Consider the following 16,013-nt stretch of genomic DNA (forward strand, 5'->3'; position numbering starts at 1 on the left):
TTGCAGGACAGGTTGGAAGGATCTAGCATATCGGACAGGGAACGCTCAGAACATGTAAGTGAAGGAAACGAAGAGAGTACATGACATTTGAAAAGACCCCAGCACAGGAGAGTAGCATGCAGTTCTTCACTGAACTAGATGTGAGTGTTTCTGGCATTCCCGTGGGGCCAGTCAGCTCCTGCCTCCATTATTTTCAAAGCTTCCTGACTCCTTGTCTTCTCCCCTCTGACCCTGAAATGTGATTGGCTCTTGGGCACAGCAGTACCGATCTCCAGGGAGTGCTGAAGTTAAAACAAGAAACACAAGCTAGCAGTTTCTGCTGCTTGTGAAAGTCTGAATCCAGCACAGAAAAAAAAAAACTCACTGACCTTAGCTGCCATGTCACTGCAAAACAGTTCAGAATTGTTAGACTATATTGGGTTTTACCTTCAGCCATGTGTCGATACAGAAAATAATTAATATTGCCAACATTACCACAATTCAGGGCAAGTTTAATAAATGTGGTACGCAGCATACAGAAAAATCTTTAATCCTTTTAATCTTACGTTCCTTGTACAGTTCTGTCTCCCACTGAGGTTATTATTTTCCACTTCTCCAGGTGTTATCACCACCTTTGTTTTTAGCTAGAGTCACCTCGGTCATATTCAGGACAGAAAACATGAATCACGTCTGAATCTCATGTTCCATCTCTCATAACATCACCTGATCACACTGAAAATAAAGAGTCTGATGCAGTTGCCAATGATGTTTAGTAAACATCATCCTGTCAGAGATGGAGTGTCTGTAACAAGCTGTTTTTGCAGCTTGTTACAAACTACTTTTTTAATTTGAAGATTTCTGCGGCTGAACTTGTTGTAAATTGCACCAGGCAAACACATCAGCTCAGTGAAATGTAAGGCCATTTAAGCCAGCGGAGTGTGCTCTCCGTCGAGATGTGATGCTGTGTGGTCAGGCCGCAGCACTTTGCTAATTTCATCTGCTTAAACAGAGCTACCTCATTAAAGCTGGTCCTTAACATCGTGGTCAGTGTAATGAGCTTGGAGATTTGTGAACTTGCAGCAGATTTGAATCTGAGTTTGGCTGGTGGAGAAGATTGGTTAGAGACATACCTAGTGAAAAAAAAGGGATCAGCAGGAGACTGAAAGAAGGAGTGAGCAAACGAGCAATTGGAGAGCGCACTCCCTTAAAGTCAGTGCTGCGTAAGGAGCTCCTCAGATGTTTGACAGCTTCAGGCACAGAAACATCACAATAACACAAAGCAGAGGAGATGAGTGCTTTTTTGCTGGAGGGAAGTTTCCTCTTGTTCTCACATGGCTGTCTTTTCACAGTAAAATTCCTTTTGTTTGAACACCACAAATACACTCAGAGTATTTGTTTCTCCTTAGCAAGTGTCTGACAGTTTGTATCCCTCTGTCAACCTTTATGTCATCCAGGTCCAGCTATCCCTCTACACATACCTTTCATCGGAGTTTATCGGCACCGCCACCATCTACACCACCATCCGCCGTGTGGGCACCGTCCTGCAGCTGATGCACACTCTGAAGTACTACTACTGGGCCATCAACCCGCTGGAGTGTAGTGGAATCACCCCCAAAGGACTTGGTATGTTTACACATGTACATGAGACAATGCATGACATAAGAAGCAATGCACATAAACTTGAAATAACTCACCTTGATACAGGATTTCATTAAATTAGCAGCTCTCTTAAAAGTAGCTGGTGTCTCTCCAGTAGGGCAATTTACAAATGCAAATGACCTTTTTAAAATGAAGACATCATTAGATGAAGTCTTCTATTAATTAGTACACAGAGCACATGAGCGTTGCATTTGTAAATATGCCACACTATTAAAGAGGTCAAACATAACAGGATCATAACTCTATGCAAACCAAATGCCAGTTACTGTATATATTTATACTAAATTTAGATTTTTTTCTGAATCTACACAATAATTGATTTTAAGCACTTGTTAAATGTTTCTTTCTTTCCTTGATTGCTGTTAAAATAGTTTTAGTGCGCAGCTGTGTCATATACAAAGTACATGTCATGCTTGATATGCAAATGGTGAGTAGGTAGTTTATATGACAACCTGCTCCAAAGACATCCAGTCCTCATAATCTGTGGCAGCCATTAGTACACACTAAAGCAGCAAAACACGAGGAGTGATAATATTGTCCTTCCATGGTAGTAGGAATACAGAGCCAAAAACTTTGTATCTTATAACCATAAACCATCAACATGTGTTTTGAAATAGAAGGAACCATAAATCAGGAGCTTTTTAAAAATGTTTTTAGGAACCTCAACACTTTCTACATTTTACTCAGCCTCTGAAAAACTTAATCATAGTTTTGTTTTATTCTAGCCACCTCCCTGGTGCATGTATTTTTATGTATATGTATTTTTATTTGTGGAGCAAGTAAGAGCACTGCAGAAGAAAATAAGTAGTTTTTAGAGGAATAACAAAGTACTGCCTGTGTAACTGAAATCTTTTAAATTTTAAATGGAAATGCGAGCACATGATTTGTGTGAATGCTGTGTATTTGGAAACACAACTCTACAAGATTTCTCTATATTTGAAGAAGAACTGCAGTTACAGAAGACATAATATTCCAAGCACAACCCTGTATCAAGTCAGATTTTACATGCTCACCTTTTGTAAGCGGGTGCAGAACAGTGACATCAGAGCTTAAGAAAGGTCAAGGGAGGCCTTTTGCTTTAATCAACAGAAGTCCTTTGCTCAAGACCCTTCTTTGACTATGAGTACGCATCCCATGTTGCCATGGCGACAGACTGAGGGTCCAAGGGAGCTTTTGGAATTTCTAATCAAGTGGCTGTCTGGCTTCCTTTCTGTTTGGTGATACTGCGGTTTGACTACTGGGACTTAGCCCCATAAAGAACCACTGATAACGACAGCAATTAGCCTCAGACATGTATCAATGGATGTTCAGAGCCGAAGGATGCTGCAGTTCTGGTTTGACAGTCTGCATATGTGTGTACTTGACTATACGACTCTAGGGTATGCATTGGTGGAATCAAGAGTAATAGACATATTTTAAACATACACAATGGGCCAAGTGTGCCTCAGTTTGAAGCTATAAGGTTTGATCCAAGTTGCAGATATACAGTATTTTCTGTATTAGAGTATTTTTATGCACCACCTGCATTGAATCTGGTAAAAAAAAAGTACATCCTCTCTAGGTTTTCCTTGTGTTTTACAAATAACTCCATTTTGATGCCAGTTGAAAATTGCTTTCAGGACCATAAAAAGAGAGAGGCTATAATGTACCTAATAAAAACACCTCAGGCTTTTTTTTTTTTTTTTTTTTTGCACATTTCATTTTCATTGTTTTTGAAGTGAACTCAGCAGTTAACACACAGAAACCTTGATTAAATTGTTTCTATTGAGTGATACAAGCCGGTGAAACAAGAATGCGGCTGAAACGAATTAATAATGACATATTGTAAAAGTTCTGACACGTTTATGGAATTTGTTTTTTAAAGGTTTTTTTCCCCCGCTAACCTCAATGATACCATTAAATTTCATAAAATGTTACTCCCTGTGAATAATGTCAGCGTACACAGGCTGAATGTAGATCAGCAAACAAACCTCAAGTAAAAAGACTTTAACAACCTGCAGGAATTCACTATATTTTTGGTCAAATCTGTTGCAGTTAGAACAAACTCACAGACACTTATGTACATGCATATAAACATACACATAGCTCACATGTAGACACACAACGCATTGATTCCTCACAGCTTTTCATTATGTGGCAGAACAAAACTGCTCATTTGTTTTCACAGTGAGTAGATAAAATGTTGGAGTCTGGTTGGATTAAAGGGGCACAAAGAAAAGAAAACCGATTGCAGTTAGATAAAGATAATAATTAAATCTGCCTCTCAAAACAGTTCAGATGAGTTAAAATCACATTTTCTGTTAACATTTGACCCTTAAAACAGTGGCTGCACTCACATACTGGTGCATCCATGCACTCATTTGACACAGAGCTGTTGTGCAACCGTGATGGATGGTGAGTGTCGGCATTCTGTGAACATGTACCAGCTCAACAGATAAGGATGACAGATCACAGGGGGATTGCTTCGGTGTCATGTTTTGGCTTTGTAAAAAAGCACCCTACTATGATTAAGTGCCAGCAGGATGGAGGGAGATGCTATCTCTTCTTTCTTTCACACCCATCATCTTTGTTTCTCTTAGCTCACTTCTGCTGGCTGACCAGCTGCAGGTCAAGTATAAACGTGTCAGGTTTAAATGTTCTGAGAGAACAAAGTATATTTTTTATTCAGCTTTCAATAAACACTTCATGCAATGCAATGCTTCTCCCTTTGTAGCTCGCATAAAATAAGGCATATTCAAAAGATCCTGACACAGCAAAGTGTGCACAAGCCAGACATCCTAAATGTTTGTCATTGCCTTATAAACTTAATAAAACCTCTGTCGGGAATGTAAAATGCTGATGAGAGCATGTAGCTTGTAAGGTTTATTGTGCACTGAGTATGTTGTTGATAATGACTTGTAGAAGAGTAGCTGAGGAAGATGGAGAATGAGTAAAACAGTAGGGAAGAGAAAGCGGCAGCTCGGACCATAATGGAAAATGCCCTCGTAAAAGGTGGGTCTTACAGTATATCATTATTGCCTTCATCTGAATCTGTAGAGTATTTGGCTCCATATTCCATTAGCGAATTATTTGGCAGCCATTTTGAGCCGATGCATAAGCCATAAGCTTTAACTGTGATGCATACATGAAACTCAGGAATGAATGAAATATGTGGTGAATCCCAGTTCACCTATTTTATTGTTCTTTGGTCCTCGATCCTCGCTTGACCGGGAAGTTGTTCCTGTCGGCTGATGTGAGTAACATGGCTGGCCTATATGGCTGTAGGAGTTTAGAGAGGTAAGGAAACTATAAGTAGAATTTTGAAATTTATTCTAAAGTTAACAGGGAGCCAATGTAGGGAAGCCAAGACAGGTGTAATGTACCCCCACTTCCTTGTTCCAGTTAAAAGATGGGCTATAACTGAAGATACATAAGTGCATCCTTTGTGGAAATTTGTTATGGATTGACATGGCCCCTAATCAGATTCACATAAAGGATCAGAGGAAAGGACGCCTCATGTCAGTTAAAACGTGTTTCCATGCATCTTATATGGGCGGGGCTAAGATGCAAGGAAAGGACGGAAGTGAGGGGAGACACAGATGCAATAAGTGGAATTGGGATTCACCTATTGCTACGTCCCTGTACAGTAAATGCAGTGCCAACATCCGAGTTGTCAATTTTCTTCTTCAACATTTTAAAGCAGCGTTGAAGCCTCTGTAAATGCAGGCAAATGTCAGAATAAACCAACAGAATATTTGAAAACAACATTTCATGAATCTGTCTCTGTTGGATCTTGAAGTGTGTGTTTACTGGAAGCCTGTGGCGGTTGTGAATCACGGCAGAAATGGAGATAAAGGCTTCAAGAACAGCAAAGGATGTTGCATCTTTTAGAAAGAGGCATTGACATTAGACCCTCATGACAAATGGCTTGTGTTGCGCATCTGATGCTTTTTCTTTATTTTTTAGTGTGATTATTTGTGTGTAGCCCACCACCGCAAACAGCTGATCAAGTGCCAAACCTTTAAAGTGGATACAGTGGATTACACAGGCTCTTTGGTTTGGATCATTTGAACCATCAGTCACATTTGTAATTGCTGTGTCTTTGCTGTAATCAGTAAAATTAGCACAACCATAAACTATCAAGATTGCCAGGGTGCCTCTGGAGTGAATGACAGTTATTTACAGTTTGTTTGTGTGTTAACATGTTTTTCCTCTGCTCTCCAGGAAACCAGTAAAACAATATATTAGTGTACAGTGGGGCTCATTCAGCCTGAACTAGAAACCTATTTAGCTGATCACTGGTGTGTGTAAAAATGCACTTTAAACAGGAAATTGTTCTTTTGCTTGTGTGTGTGTGTTTAGATGGACCACGGCCATCCCAAAAGGAGATCATCTCACTCAGAGCCTTCATGCTTCTCTTCCTCAAACAACTCATACTAAAGGTGCAGTGAGGGAAACCGAAATCTAAAATGTGTGTGCGTAGGATTGCTTTGTAGATCAGCATCATGAATGAAGCGCTGTAGCTTTGACTGTATGTGGTTTTATTGATTTATTCCTGCATTTACCTGTTTGTGAAATTGTTGCTGCCTTACAATTAAAACATCATCCGAGAATAGAAGAAACAACAGATGTAAAAACAACAAATTATTTGGGTAAAAGCTGTCTTGTCTGTTTTTCACAGGACCGGGGCGTGAAGGAGGACGAGCTGCAGAGCATTCTCAACTACCTATTGACCATGCATGAGGTACATGCTAACTTCTGTGTTAGAAGTAGAAATGCACTGTGAGAGAAAGAGAAGGCAAAAGAGGGAAGCAGCGAGACAGTGAGAGCGGTTGAGTGGAGCTGGTGGCAAAATGTGCATTATAATTTGTAGGCTGGAGTTATGGTCCACTTACACGAGTGAGAGTGTGAGTCAGCTTCGGCACTGTGACAGCATGAAAAATGGTGCAACAATGGATTGAACAGAATGTACTCTTCTGTAACAATTGTATCTATTCTTGCTGTGAAATACCACCTTCTCTTCCACAATCCTCCCTTCGTGTCCACCCATACAACTCTCTTCTGTTCGTCTGTCCTGTAGGGCTCCTGCTTCTTCCTCTTTCATTCTCCTGTTCAACTTTGCTTTCTTCCCTCTGCAGGATGAGAATATCCATGATGTGCTGCAGCTGTTGGTGGCACTTATGTCTGAACACCCAGCTTCCATGATCCCTGCATTTGACCAGAGAAATGGAATAAGGTGACATTTATAAAATATGACTGTAATATTTTGTCTGAACACTTTTTATTTAGATTTTGATTAGACCTTTGCCATTTATATATTTTTATTACATGTAACTGACACACACACACACATGCAGAGCAACAGCAGCAGTGCACATCCACTTTAATATTTATTACAATAGAAATAAATAAATAAATTTAAAGACCACCCATTATACAAGAGAAATCTATTTTCAGATATTTAAAATGCACATTTCTTATAACCGATCTGTTCTAAAATCAGAGAGATTTAGATTTAATTTGCACTATTGTATAAAATAACATTCTTCCCCTCTGTTTTGATTGTATGATTTGTCTGATGAGCAAATGAAGAATGGTGCAGAAACCAGAACATAAATGCTTTACTGTATATTTAAGCCATTTTTCAGTTACAGCACAGATTTTAAGTACACAAAGGCTTCAAGCTGCAGCCGAGCACAGCTACACATGGATGTCTTTCTGGTTGCTATGGAAACTCTTCTGTTTCTGCAGAACTAGTTAGCAAACTGTGTTGTGTTTTGTGTTCTCATTTTTCTTTTTGTTCTTATGTCCTCGGAGTACACTGCTTTGAAGAAAATGCCTCTGTCAGCGCACATGTTAACTTACTGTAGATGATGTTTACTCAGTATCAGAGCAAGTGTTCACTACACACAACTTGCTTTTGGCCTAAATATAAGGTGTTTTGATTCTTTCACTGCCATGTAGTCATGTCATTTTTGTCTTTGTGTTGCAGGGTGATTTGCAAGCTCCTGGCCTCTAAGAGCGAGAGTATACGCGTCCAAGCCCTCAAAGTCTTGGGCTATTTCCTCAAACACCTTGGTCACAAGTAAGTACTTCGTTATGTGTGTAATGTTTACCTGGTGTTTTCTTTTGTGTGGGGACAGGTGTTCAGCAAATGGTGAATCACCAAAATAAGGAAACACTTACAGTCAGGAACAGAAGTATTTGAACACCCTGCGATTTTGCAAGTTCTCCCACTTAGAAATCATGGAGGAGTCTGAAATTCACATTGTAGGTGCATTCCCACTCAGAGATAGAATTAAAACAAATTTCAGGAAATCACATTGTATGATTTTTAAAGAATTTATTTGTCTTGCACTGCTGAACATAAGTATTTGAACACCTGAGAATTCTGGCTCTCAAAGACCTGTTACTGTGCCTTGAAAAGGTCCACCTCTACTCCACTCATTAATCTAAATTAGTAGCACCTGTCTGAGCTCTTTAAAGACACCTGTCCACCCCACAGTCAGTCAGATGCCAACTACTACCCTGGGCAAGACCAAAGAGCTGTCAAAAGACACCAGAGACAAAATTGTGGACCTCCACAAGGCTGGAAAGGGCTATGGGGCAATTGCCAAGCAAATAGATCAACTGTTTGAGCAATTGTTAGAAAATGGAAGAGGCTAAAGACGACTGTCAGTCTCCCTCGGACTGGGGCGCCATGCAAGATCTTACCTCGTGGGGTATCACTGATGATAAGAAAGGTGAGGAATCATACAATGTGATTTCCTGAAATCTTTATTTTTAATTCTGTCTCTCAGAGTGGGAATGCACCTACAATGTGAATTTCAGACCCCTCCATGATTTCTAAGTGGGAGAACTTGCAAAATCGCAGGGTGTTCAAATACTTCTGTTCCTCACTGTAAATGTTTTAGAGAAGGCTAAGGAGATATAGGTCTGAGAGTGAGAAAACACACTGCTCTAAAAAGTGACAAAGCTAAGCAGTGCAGTCTCCAGTGAGCCTCGGGAGTGTTTGTTTGTCTGTGTATGTGAAGATTATGTCCTCATCATCACATCCAGGCAGAATAATCATTTTGACAGCGTGCACTCACAGGGAGGTGGAACCTTGATGAACCGCAATGAATGCTGGGGGATTTATGCATCCCATGTGACATACATGCTCCTCGCTGCACAGCAGGGGAGCGGGCTGCGTCTCTGCACCTGAGCCCCTGCACATTCAGTCCCTCACCTACTAAATATCTGCTCGAACCAAACATCCTGTACGGCTGCCTCCTTAGGTTTGCATGTGCTTGATCTGGGTAGTTATTTATGGATACATTAAACAGCACACAGTGCAGCCAAAGACATGTCAATATATTTTCAACAGTGTTAAATAAAACCTAAATCATTTGAACATAACTTATTTAGTGTGATTTATAATTAATGTGATGAATTATCATCTTGGAAAAAACATTTATAATCATGTTAATTTTGTAGGTATTCACTTCTTGTTCTCATTGGTCCCATCATAACTGACAGGGCCACATGGTAGCACCTGTCAGTATCAGACTGTCCTCAGGCCAGTGACCATCATCACTTTGAGCTGTTGTAAATTTTGTTATGAATGAGGCTGTGTGTGTGTGTGTGTGTGTGTGTGTGTGTGTGTGCGCCTTTGCAGGAGGAAGGTAGAAATCATGCACACACACAGTCTGTTCACGCTGTTGGGCGAGAGGCTGATGATGCACACCAACACTGTCTCTATCACCACCTACAACACTCTGTATGAGGTTGGTAGAAATTTTGGCATTGAATCATTCACTGCATTACTATAGCAATGTACATGAAGTGATGCACTTTTAGTCTGTTTCGATTGGTCAGATTTCAAGTAGTCTTTGTGACAGATGTTGATCTTCTTTCTGTGCAGATTCTGACAGAGCAGGTCTGTACTCAGGTGGTTCACAAACCCCACCCCGAGCCTGACTCCACTGTCAAGATCCAGAACCCCAGTAAGTACTAAAACACTGTGTAGCCTGCCGTGGTGAAAGACGTACTCTGGGTCCATAGTTATCAAGCATCTCAGAAGAGGAAATCATTCCCAAGTGGTCAAAAATTCTCAGAATGGAACATTTTTGGTCCTACTTTGTGGCTCTGGGTGTCGTAAATGTTGACGTCACACGGGAGTGCGATTTCTCCTCCCTGTAGGTAAGAGGAGGATGCTTCATAAATAACTTAAATAACCTACTCTGAGGTAGGAGCTTGTTTAATCCTAAATTAGCTTTCAGTATGACTCCTCAGACTGATTCTGAGACGCTTGATAAATACGGGCCCAGATTGTTTACTTGGGTAAAATTAGAAACACTACAGTATAAAAATACTGTGTTACAAGTAAAAGTCCTGCATTCAAATGATTTATGTAAAAGTACAAAAGTATTAGCATAAAATGTATTTAAAGTACCAAAAGTAAAAGTACTCATTATCCAGAATGGTGCAGTTCACATTAATGTATCATATTATTGGGCTATATTTATTGATGTATTATTATGTACATCACATTTAAGTACAGATACCTTAAATTTGTACTTGGGTACAGTACTAAAGTAAATGTATTTACCTTCTTCCCCCCCTCTGGTAGCCTGCATCTCTCTGTCTCTCCGGCTTCTTTGGTCTGCCAAATTATGCAGTGTTGATTTAATTTGAGTAAACAAGCAACAAAGCCTGAATTCAGCGGTCAACACTTCTGCTGTCTCTCACTTATTGATCTGCCTCACACTCTCCTTTCTCTTATATTTTTTCTCTTATTCTGGATACGTTTTAGATATTTGCTTCTCCTACTCTCTCATCTTATTCTTTTCCCCATTACCCTATGTTTGCCCCCCACCTAGTGATTCTAAAGGTAGTGGCGACCCTGCTGAAGAACTCCACTCCCAGTGCGGAGCTGATGGAAGTCAGGAGACTCTTTCTTTCGGACATGATAAAACTCTTTAATAACAGCCGCGAGAACCGGCGGTAAAAGCACACAAATGACTACACAATTATTCAGCTGTGTCATTTGCATCGGTGTTTGTTATATTTTTTCATTAAGCTCATGCTGCAGTTCATCTCACATACAGTGTTGATGTTGTGTACTAGCTGTCTGCTGCAGTGCTCTGTGTGGCAGGACTGGATGTTCTCCCTCGGGTACATCAACCCCAAGAACCCTGAGGAGCAGAAAATCACTGAGATGGTGTACAACATCTTCAGGATCCTGCTCTACCATGCTATCAAATATGAATGGGGAGGGTGGAGGGTCTGGGTTGATACCCTGTCCATTGCTCACTCCAAGGTGAGAATGGCTTAATCTTTTTTTAGGCAGGATATTTTGGCAGTGATAATCATTTCAAGGTGTAGATGTTTTGGCAGTGATAATCATTTCAAGGTATAGATGTTTTGGCAGTGATAATCACAAGGTATAGATGTTTTGGACTGAAGCTCTCATAACCGAACAAAAATGTGTTGATTTATATATACTGACTGTTCCAACACTTTCAAGGCCCAAAATGATTCATCACAGATAGAGTTTCAATAACTGATCCCCTTTCCTTTCACTGTTCAGTGGAGGAATTTAACTGACCTATTTTCTCATGGCAGTGCAATTGAGAGCGACATTATGGATGACTGTAATTGTCCTGTTAGGCTGGTGTCCTAGTTTTATCTATTCGGTCTTTGGCATAGATGATCTATGAGACCCACAAGGACTACCTGGTGGGGACATTATTGATGTTGAGGTTAACTATTGTCAGTGCTTGTGTTCTGATCACATATCCAATTATATCCTCACCATCTGTCATAGGTGACCTACGAAGCCCATAAGGAGTACTTGGCTAAGATGTATGAAGAGTACCAACGTCAGGAGGAGGAAAACATGAAGAAGGGGAAGAAAGGCTCTGTGTCCACCATTTCTGGGCTTTCCGCTACACCAGCCCCTGTTGTCAATGGCAACCTGGAGATTGATGACAACTCCCAGACGCAGACACCGGAGAGTGAGGCTGAGTACAGCGAAGGGGCTGGCGGAGACTCGCGCAACCTCTTAGCTGAAGGTGCTGTGAAGCGAACCAACGGAGAAGCCCTGGCACCCGGGGAGCAGAGTGCTGGTCCAGGGGTGAGGGTGGAGGTCCATGACCTGCTGGTGGACATTAAAGCAGAGAAAGTAGAGGCCACAGAAGTGAAGCTGGATGACCTGGACTTGTCTCCAGAAGGCCTTAGTGGAAGTGGAGGTGGGGCAGGAATGGAGAACGGACCTCTTGTAGAGGTGGACTCTCTCCTGGACAGTGCTTACTGCGCTGTAGTTCAGAACCTAAATGGGAATCTGGCACCTAAAGATGACACGCCGGGCTCGGTGGTTGGGGTGGGGTCAAACCTGGGGCTTTCAGGTGTCAACCTTGAGGATGACGGGAACATGGGTCCACTCATCACACTGGCTGATGAGAAGGACAGTGTCCCAAGTAACAATGGATTTCTTTTCAGCAAGGTAGGATGTTATATGGAGATTTTTGTCACTAGAAGATAATCTAATATATGGGGCAACATCTTCATTTGCTGACCTAGAATGCAATACCACCAATTAGTAGTAGAGTTTCTATCCTTTGTAGTCTTTTTACTTTCCCAAAATAAAAGAAGCTTTTGCTGCAAACCTTTTTCTAATTTCTTCATCCTCTTCTAATTTCTTCATCTCTTCCAGGTCGATGAAAAACTGCTTCCAGCTTTGGCAGCTACAGATCCTCTTGTACTGCCCAGTCCAGACCAGCCCACTCCATCTGGTCCAGTCTCAGCTCACTCTATCACCAGTGCCAGCGATGACCTCAGCCTACTGGCCCATATGACTAGCTGTGGCTCAGATTTAACGCAGCCCCAGAGCCACACTACGGGGGAACTTCCAGAGGACGGGCCCTTCAAGATCCAGAGCCCCCTTGCTGACATCAGCTCCATTGCTGAGGCCGAGTGCCGAACCCAGATCCAGGGAGCCTCTAGAGCAGATTTCCCAGAGGGAGAGGGCACATCCATGGCAGAAGGAGAAGCTGCAGGGCTGAAGACCGGTGGAGACACAGCTAGTACCACCTCTGATACAGAGAGGTCAGATGATGGGAAAGACAAGGACATGAAAAAGATCCAAACTACAGCAACTACTCAGGTGTGTTGATGTGTGTCTGATTTTGCTGTTCACACAAGGCTGATAGTAAGTTATAGGGTCCCTCAAAATGGACTGAGCATGGGCTCTGTCCGAGTGATCATTGATATGTTGTTAATATACAGTATGTCTTCAGGATCAATGGAATCATTCTCCAAGCATGTTTTTTCCTGTTGTCTTTCAACTAAAACCTGGGGAGCTTTGAGTGGCTTTGCCTAGTTGTTATTTTATACCGTTGGAATCTCCTGAAACAAAATCAACATGGGGAAACTGCAAATACAATCACAGTCTGCTCTGTGGGTCACTGACCTGATATAGGAGGGAGGGTTCAACAGCCTTGGACAAGGTCACCTCAGTAGCAGTAAGGACTGAGAAGGAAGCGCACTTTACACTTTTTCTCAACTGGTCCTGCAAGTTCAGGGATTGAACAGATGAACACAAATCAACCTCCAGCCTTTAGGTCACTGCTGCCCCTGTGTGATTGGTTGTGTAGGTCAGCCAAGCACAGGTTGTCTCAGCAGAAAAGCCAAGTGACATCCACACATGAAGTCCTTAATATCTCAGTCAATTCATAATAAAGAGTCCAAAAGTGTCTTGTTTTATGAATCTGAATTTCATAACTGTTTATATACCATATTTTATATTAGACTTTTAAGATATGTGAGACCAACTCTTTACTGCCCACCCACTGCAGGCCCTTCATGGTCGTACTGCAGCTCAGTTGGAGCGGGACCTACGAGTTGATCTCGGTTTCAGAGGCATGCCCATGACAGAAGAGCAGCGCCGGCAGTTCAGCCCCGGCCCGCGCACGACCATGTTCCGCATCCCAGAATTCAAGTGGTCTCCCATGCACCAGAGGTTGCTCACTGACCTGCTGTTTGCCCTGGAAACTGACGTGCATGTGTGGAGGAGGTGAGTTAGTGAGTTTGAGATGTGTGATCATCACTTTGAAAAATCCTGTAACTGTAGTTTGGGACAACTCTCTGATATATCACTATAATAGCAAGATATTCAAAAAGCTAATACCACTACTGTTTTATGTATGGATCACATGCATTTTAAATTAGATTAGGCTGAGGATATGCTAAAAATGAAGTGATACCTATGATGATTCAATTTCAACAACTCTGTCCAACTCTTATTTTCCATTTCAGTCACTCCACCAAGTCAGTTATGGATTTTGTGAACAGCAATGAGAACATCATCTTCGTCCACAACACGATCCACCTCATTTCTCAGATGGTGGACAACATCATCATTGCCTGTGGAGGCATCCTGCCTCTCCTGTCTGCTGCCACCTCCCCTTCTGTAAGTGGCTCTACTCCGCCCCTCTGTGGAAGGAGAGAGAACTGCAGGTCAACAGCTGCTTCATAGGCCTGTAAATCAGGTGTTGGTGCCAGACAGACTTTGCAGAACCTGCCAAAGCTCATTCCCCCGATGTTGAGATGATCTCGCAGCTCTGAATAGATTAAAGCATTTGTTGTATATATTTCTTTGTAGCTTTTTTCAAACCTATAAAATCATGAAAGATAAAAACGACCTTAGCCAAAAGTTCGGTTTAGTGTAGCTGTGAATTTAAAAACGAGTAAATTAATGAAACTTTAAGGAACATTTTCTTAAATCTTCTCATCTGTATCCCCATATATTTAACAGTCAACCTAACAATTGCACAGTATTTTAACCTTTATTTGATCTTTGTTCTAATCCTTTTAATTAACTACCTATTTAATTTGATAGTTAACCTATTTATTTTAATCATCTTTCTTTTTTCTTTTCCTCTCTGTGTTACATGTTTTTTCTTGTCTTTTTTGTCTCTGTTTGTGTCTGTTTTTGCATGTGCAGAGTTCTAAGAGTAGTGCCAACACTGTAAGTTGTGGTTTCCTCCTCTCTTTTTATTCTACTAATACTTTCTTCTGGTTTATTTACCATTGTGACTGGCACTAACCCTTGCCTGTCTGATATCCATAGTAGTGTTTCTCTTTGTTGTGCTCCTTTGCTGCTATTACTCCCCCATATACTGTTTGTATTTTCTGTGGGTATGCATTGCTCACGCTGCCTCAGTGTATCTGGTTAAAGATATATGATAATCTAACACTTTTAGAATATTAGACAAATAAGGGGGATATACTAAAAAGCACTGTGATGTTCCGAGAGAGTAGATATATTTAGAGGTGAAAGTAGATATAGAGTGTATTTTAGGGGAGCAAAAGCATGAGAGTTCTCCAGAAGTCCTTGGGGGTTGCACCTGCTAAGCGTGTCCCATTTTTATCAACACAAAAGAAGGCAGGAGGAGCCGCACCCCAGAGGGGGTCAAAGGGAGAGGAGGTGACCCCTGTTCCCGGGGGAGGAGGCACAGGGGGAGAGGTGCGTAAAGAACCTAAGAGTCCCACCGTCACCTGAAGAGCTAAGAGCACTAATCCAAGCCTTCTGTCCTCACCTGTTGTGTCTGTTATTCCTCAGATGTGTGTTCTCACTGATGAGCCTCCAAATGCTTGCACTTTTTTGACTTTTTACAGCCCTGCACATCCTGCACACATAGACACAACAAGCCACACACTGCCTTCAGATCTATTTTTACCAACCTGCTAATTAAATGCGCTGGTTGGTGTTAACATTTGGGGACTAAAATACCCTGTATTGTAGGTTTGCTTTACCTGTCTCTGCACTGCGACTGTTTCTGCTAATAAGCCACGCTGCTACTGTCCAAACCCTGCTGTTACCATTACCTGTGTGTCATCAAGCTGTACTTCTGTTAGTTTTACACTGGATAACTGGCAGTGTGTGTGTATTCTTCCTCCTTTTCTCAGACGGAGTTGGAGAACATCGAGGCGACACAGGGCATGTCTTCAGAGACAGCAGTTACCTTCCTGTCTCGTCTCATGGCCATGGTAGATGTGTTGGTGTTTGCCAGCTCCCTCAACTTCAGTGAGATTGAAGCAGAGAAGAACATGTCCTCAGGAGGGCTGATGAGGCAGTGCCTCCGCCTGGGTGTGTTCTAATTTGAAATATTCAGTTTTGACCACAATGTTAAATCTAAGCTGGGGAGAGACTCACACGCAGCTTCTTCTCGAGGAGGGCTGCAACTAAGTTATTTTCATTACCAGTTATTTGGTCTACTTTTCATTTATCTTTTAATCTGTAAAATGTCAGAACAAAATTTCCCAGAGGTTGCATCCAACATTTCTCACTGTGTTCAGCAAAACCAGTATATTCAAATTACAATGCTTTATAAATGAATTTAAAAATATTTGTC

At 41.6% G+C, this 16,013-nt stretch overlaps 1 protein-coding gene across 1 annotated transcript in view; it reads left to right on the forward strand.

The window, feature by feature from the left end:
- nbeaa (neurobeachin a) overlaps positions 1-16,013 on the forward strand; it is a 77,162-nt gene that overhangs the window by 39,139 nt on the left and 22,010 nt on the right. The window contains 16 exon segments of the mRNA XM_020620401.1: positions 1,434-1,602; positions 5,980-6,059; positions 6,299-6,361; positions 6,756-6,853; positions 7,610-7,702; positions 9,275-9,383; positions 9,521-9,602; positions 10,479-10,602; positions 10,726-10,918; positions 11,426-12,103; positions 12,314-12,763; positions 13,455-13,672; positions 13,915-14,068; positions 14,603-14,626; positions 15,041-15,124; positions 15,568-15,748. Coding sequence (XP_020476057.1) covers positions 1,434-1,602; positions 5,980-6,059; positions 6,299-6,361; positions 6,756-6,853; positions 7,610-7,702; positions 9,275-9,383; positions 9,521-9,602; positions 10,479-10,602; positions 10,726-10,918; positions 11,426-12,103; positions 12,314-12,763; positions 13,455-13,672; positions 13,915-14,068; positions 14,603-14,626; positions 15,041-15,124; positions 15,568-15,748 — 2,800 coding nt within the window.

Source organism: Monopterus albus, unplaced genomic scaffold, assembly GCF_001952655.1.
Source record: "Monopterus albus unplaced genomic scaffold, M_albus_1.0 scaffold237.1, whole genome shotgun sequence".
Taxonomy (NCBI): domain Eukaryota; kingdom Metazoa; phylum Chordata; class Actinopteri; order Synbranchiformes; family Synbranchidae; genus Monopterus; species Monopterus albus.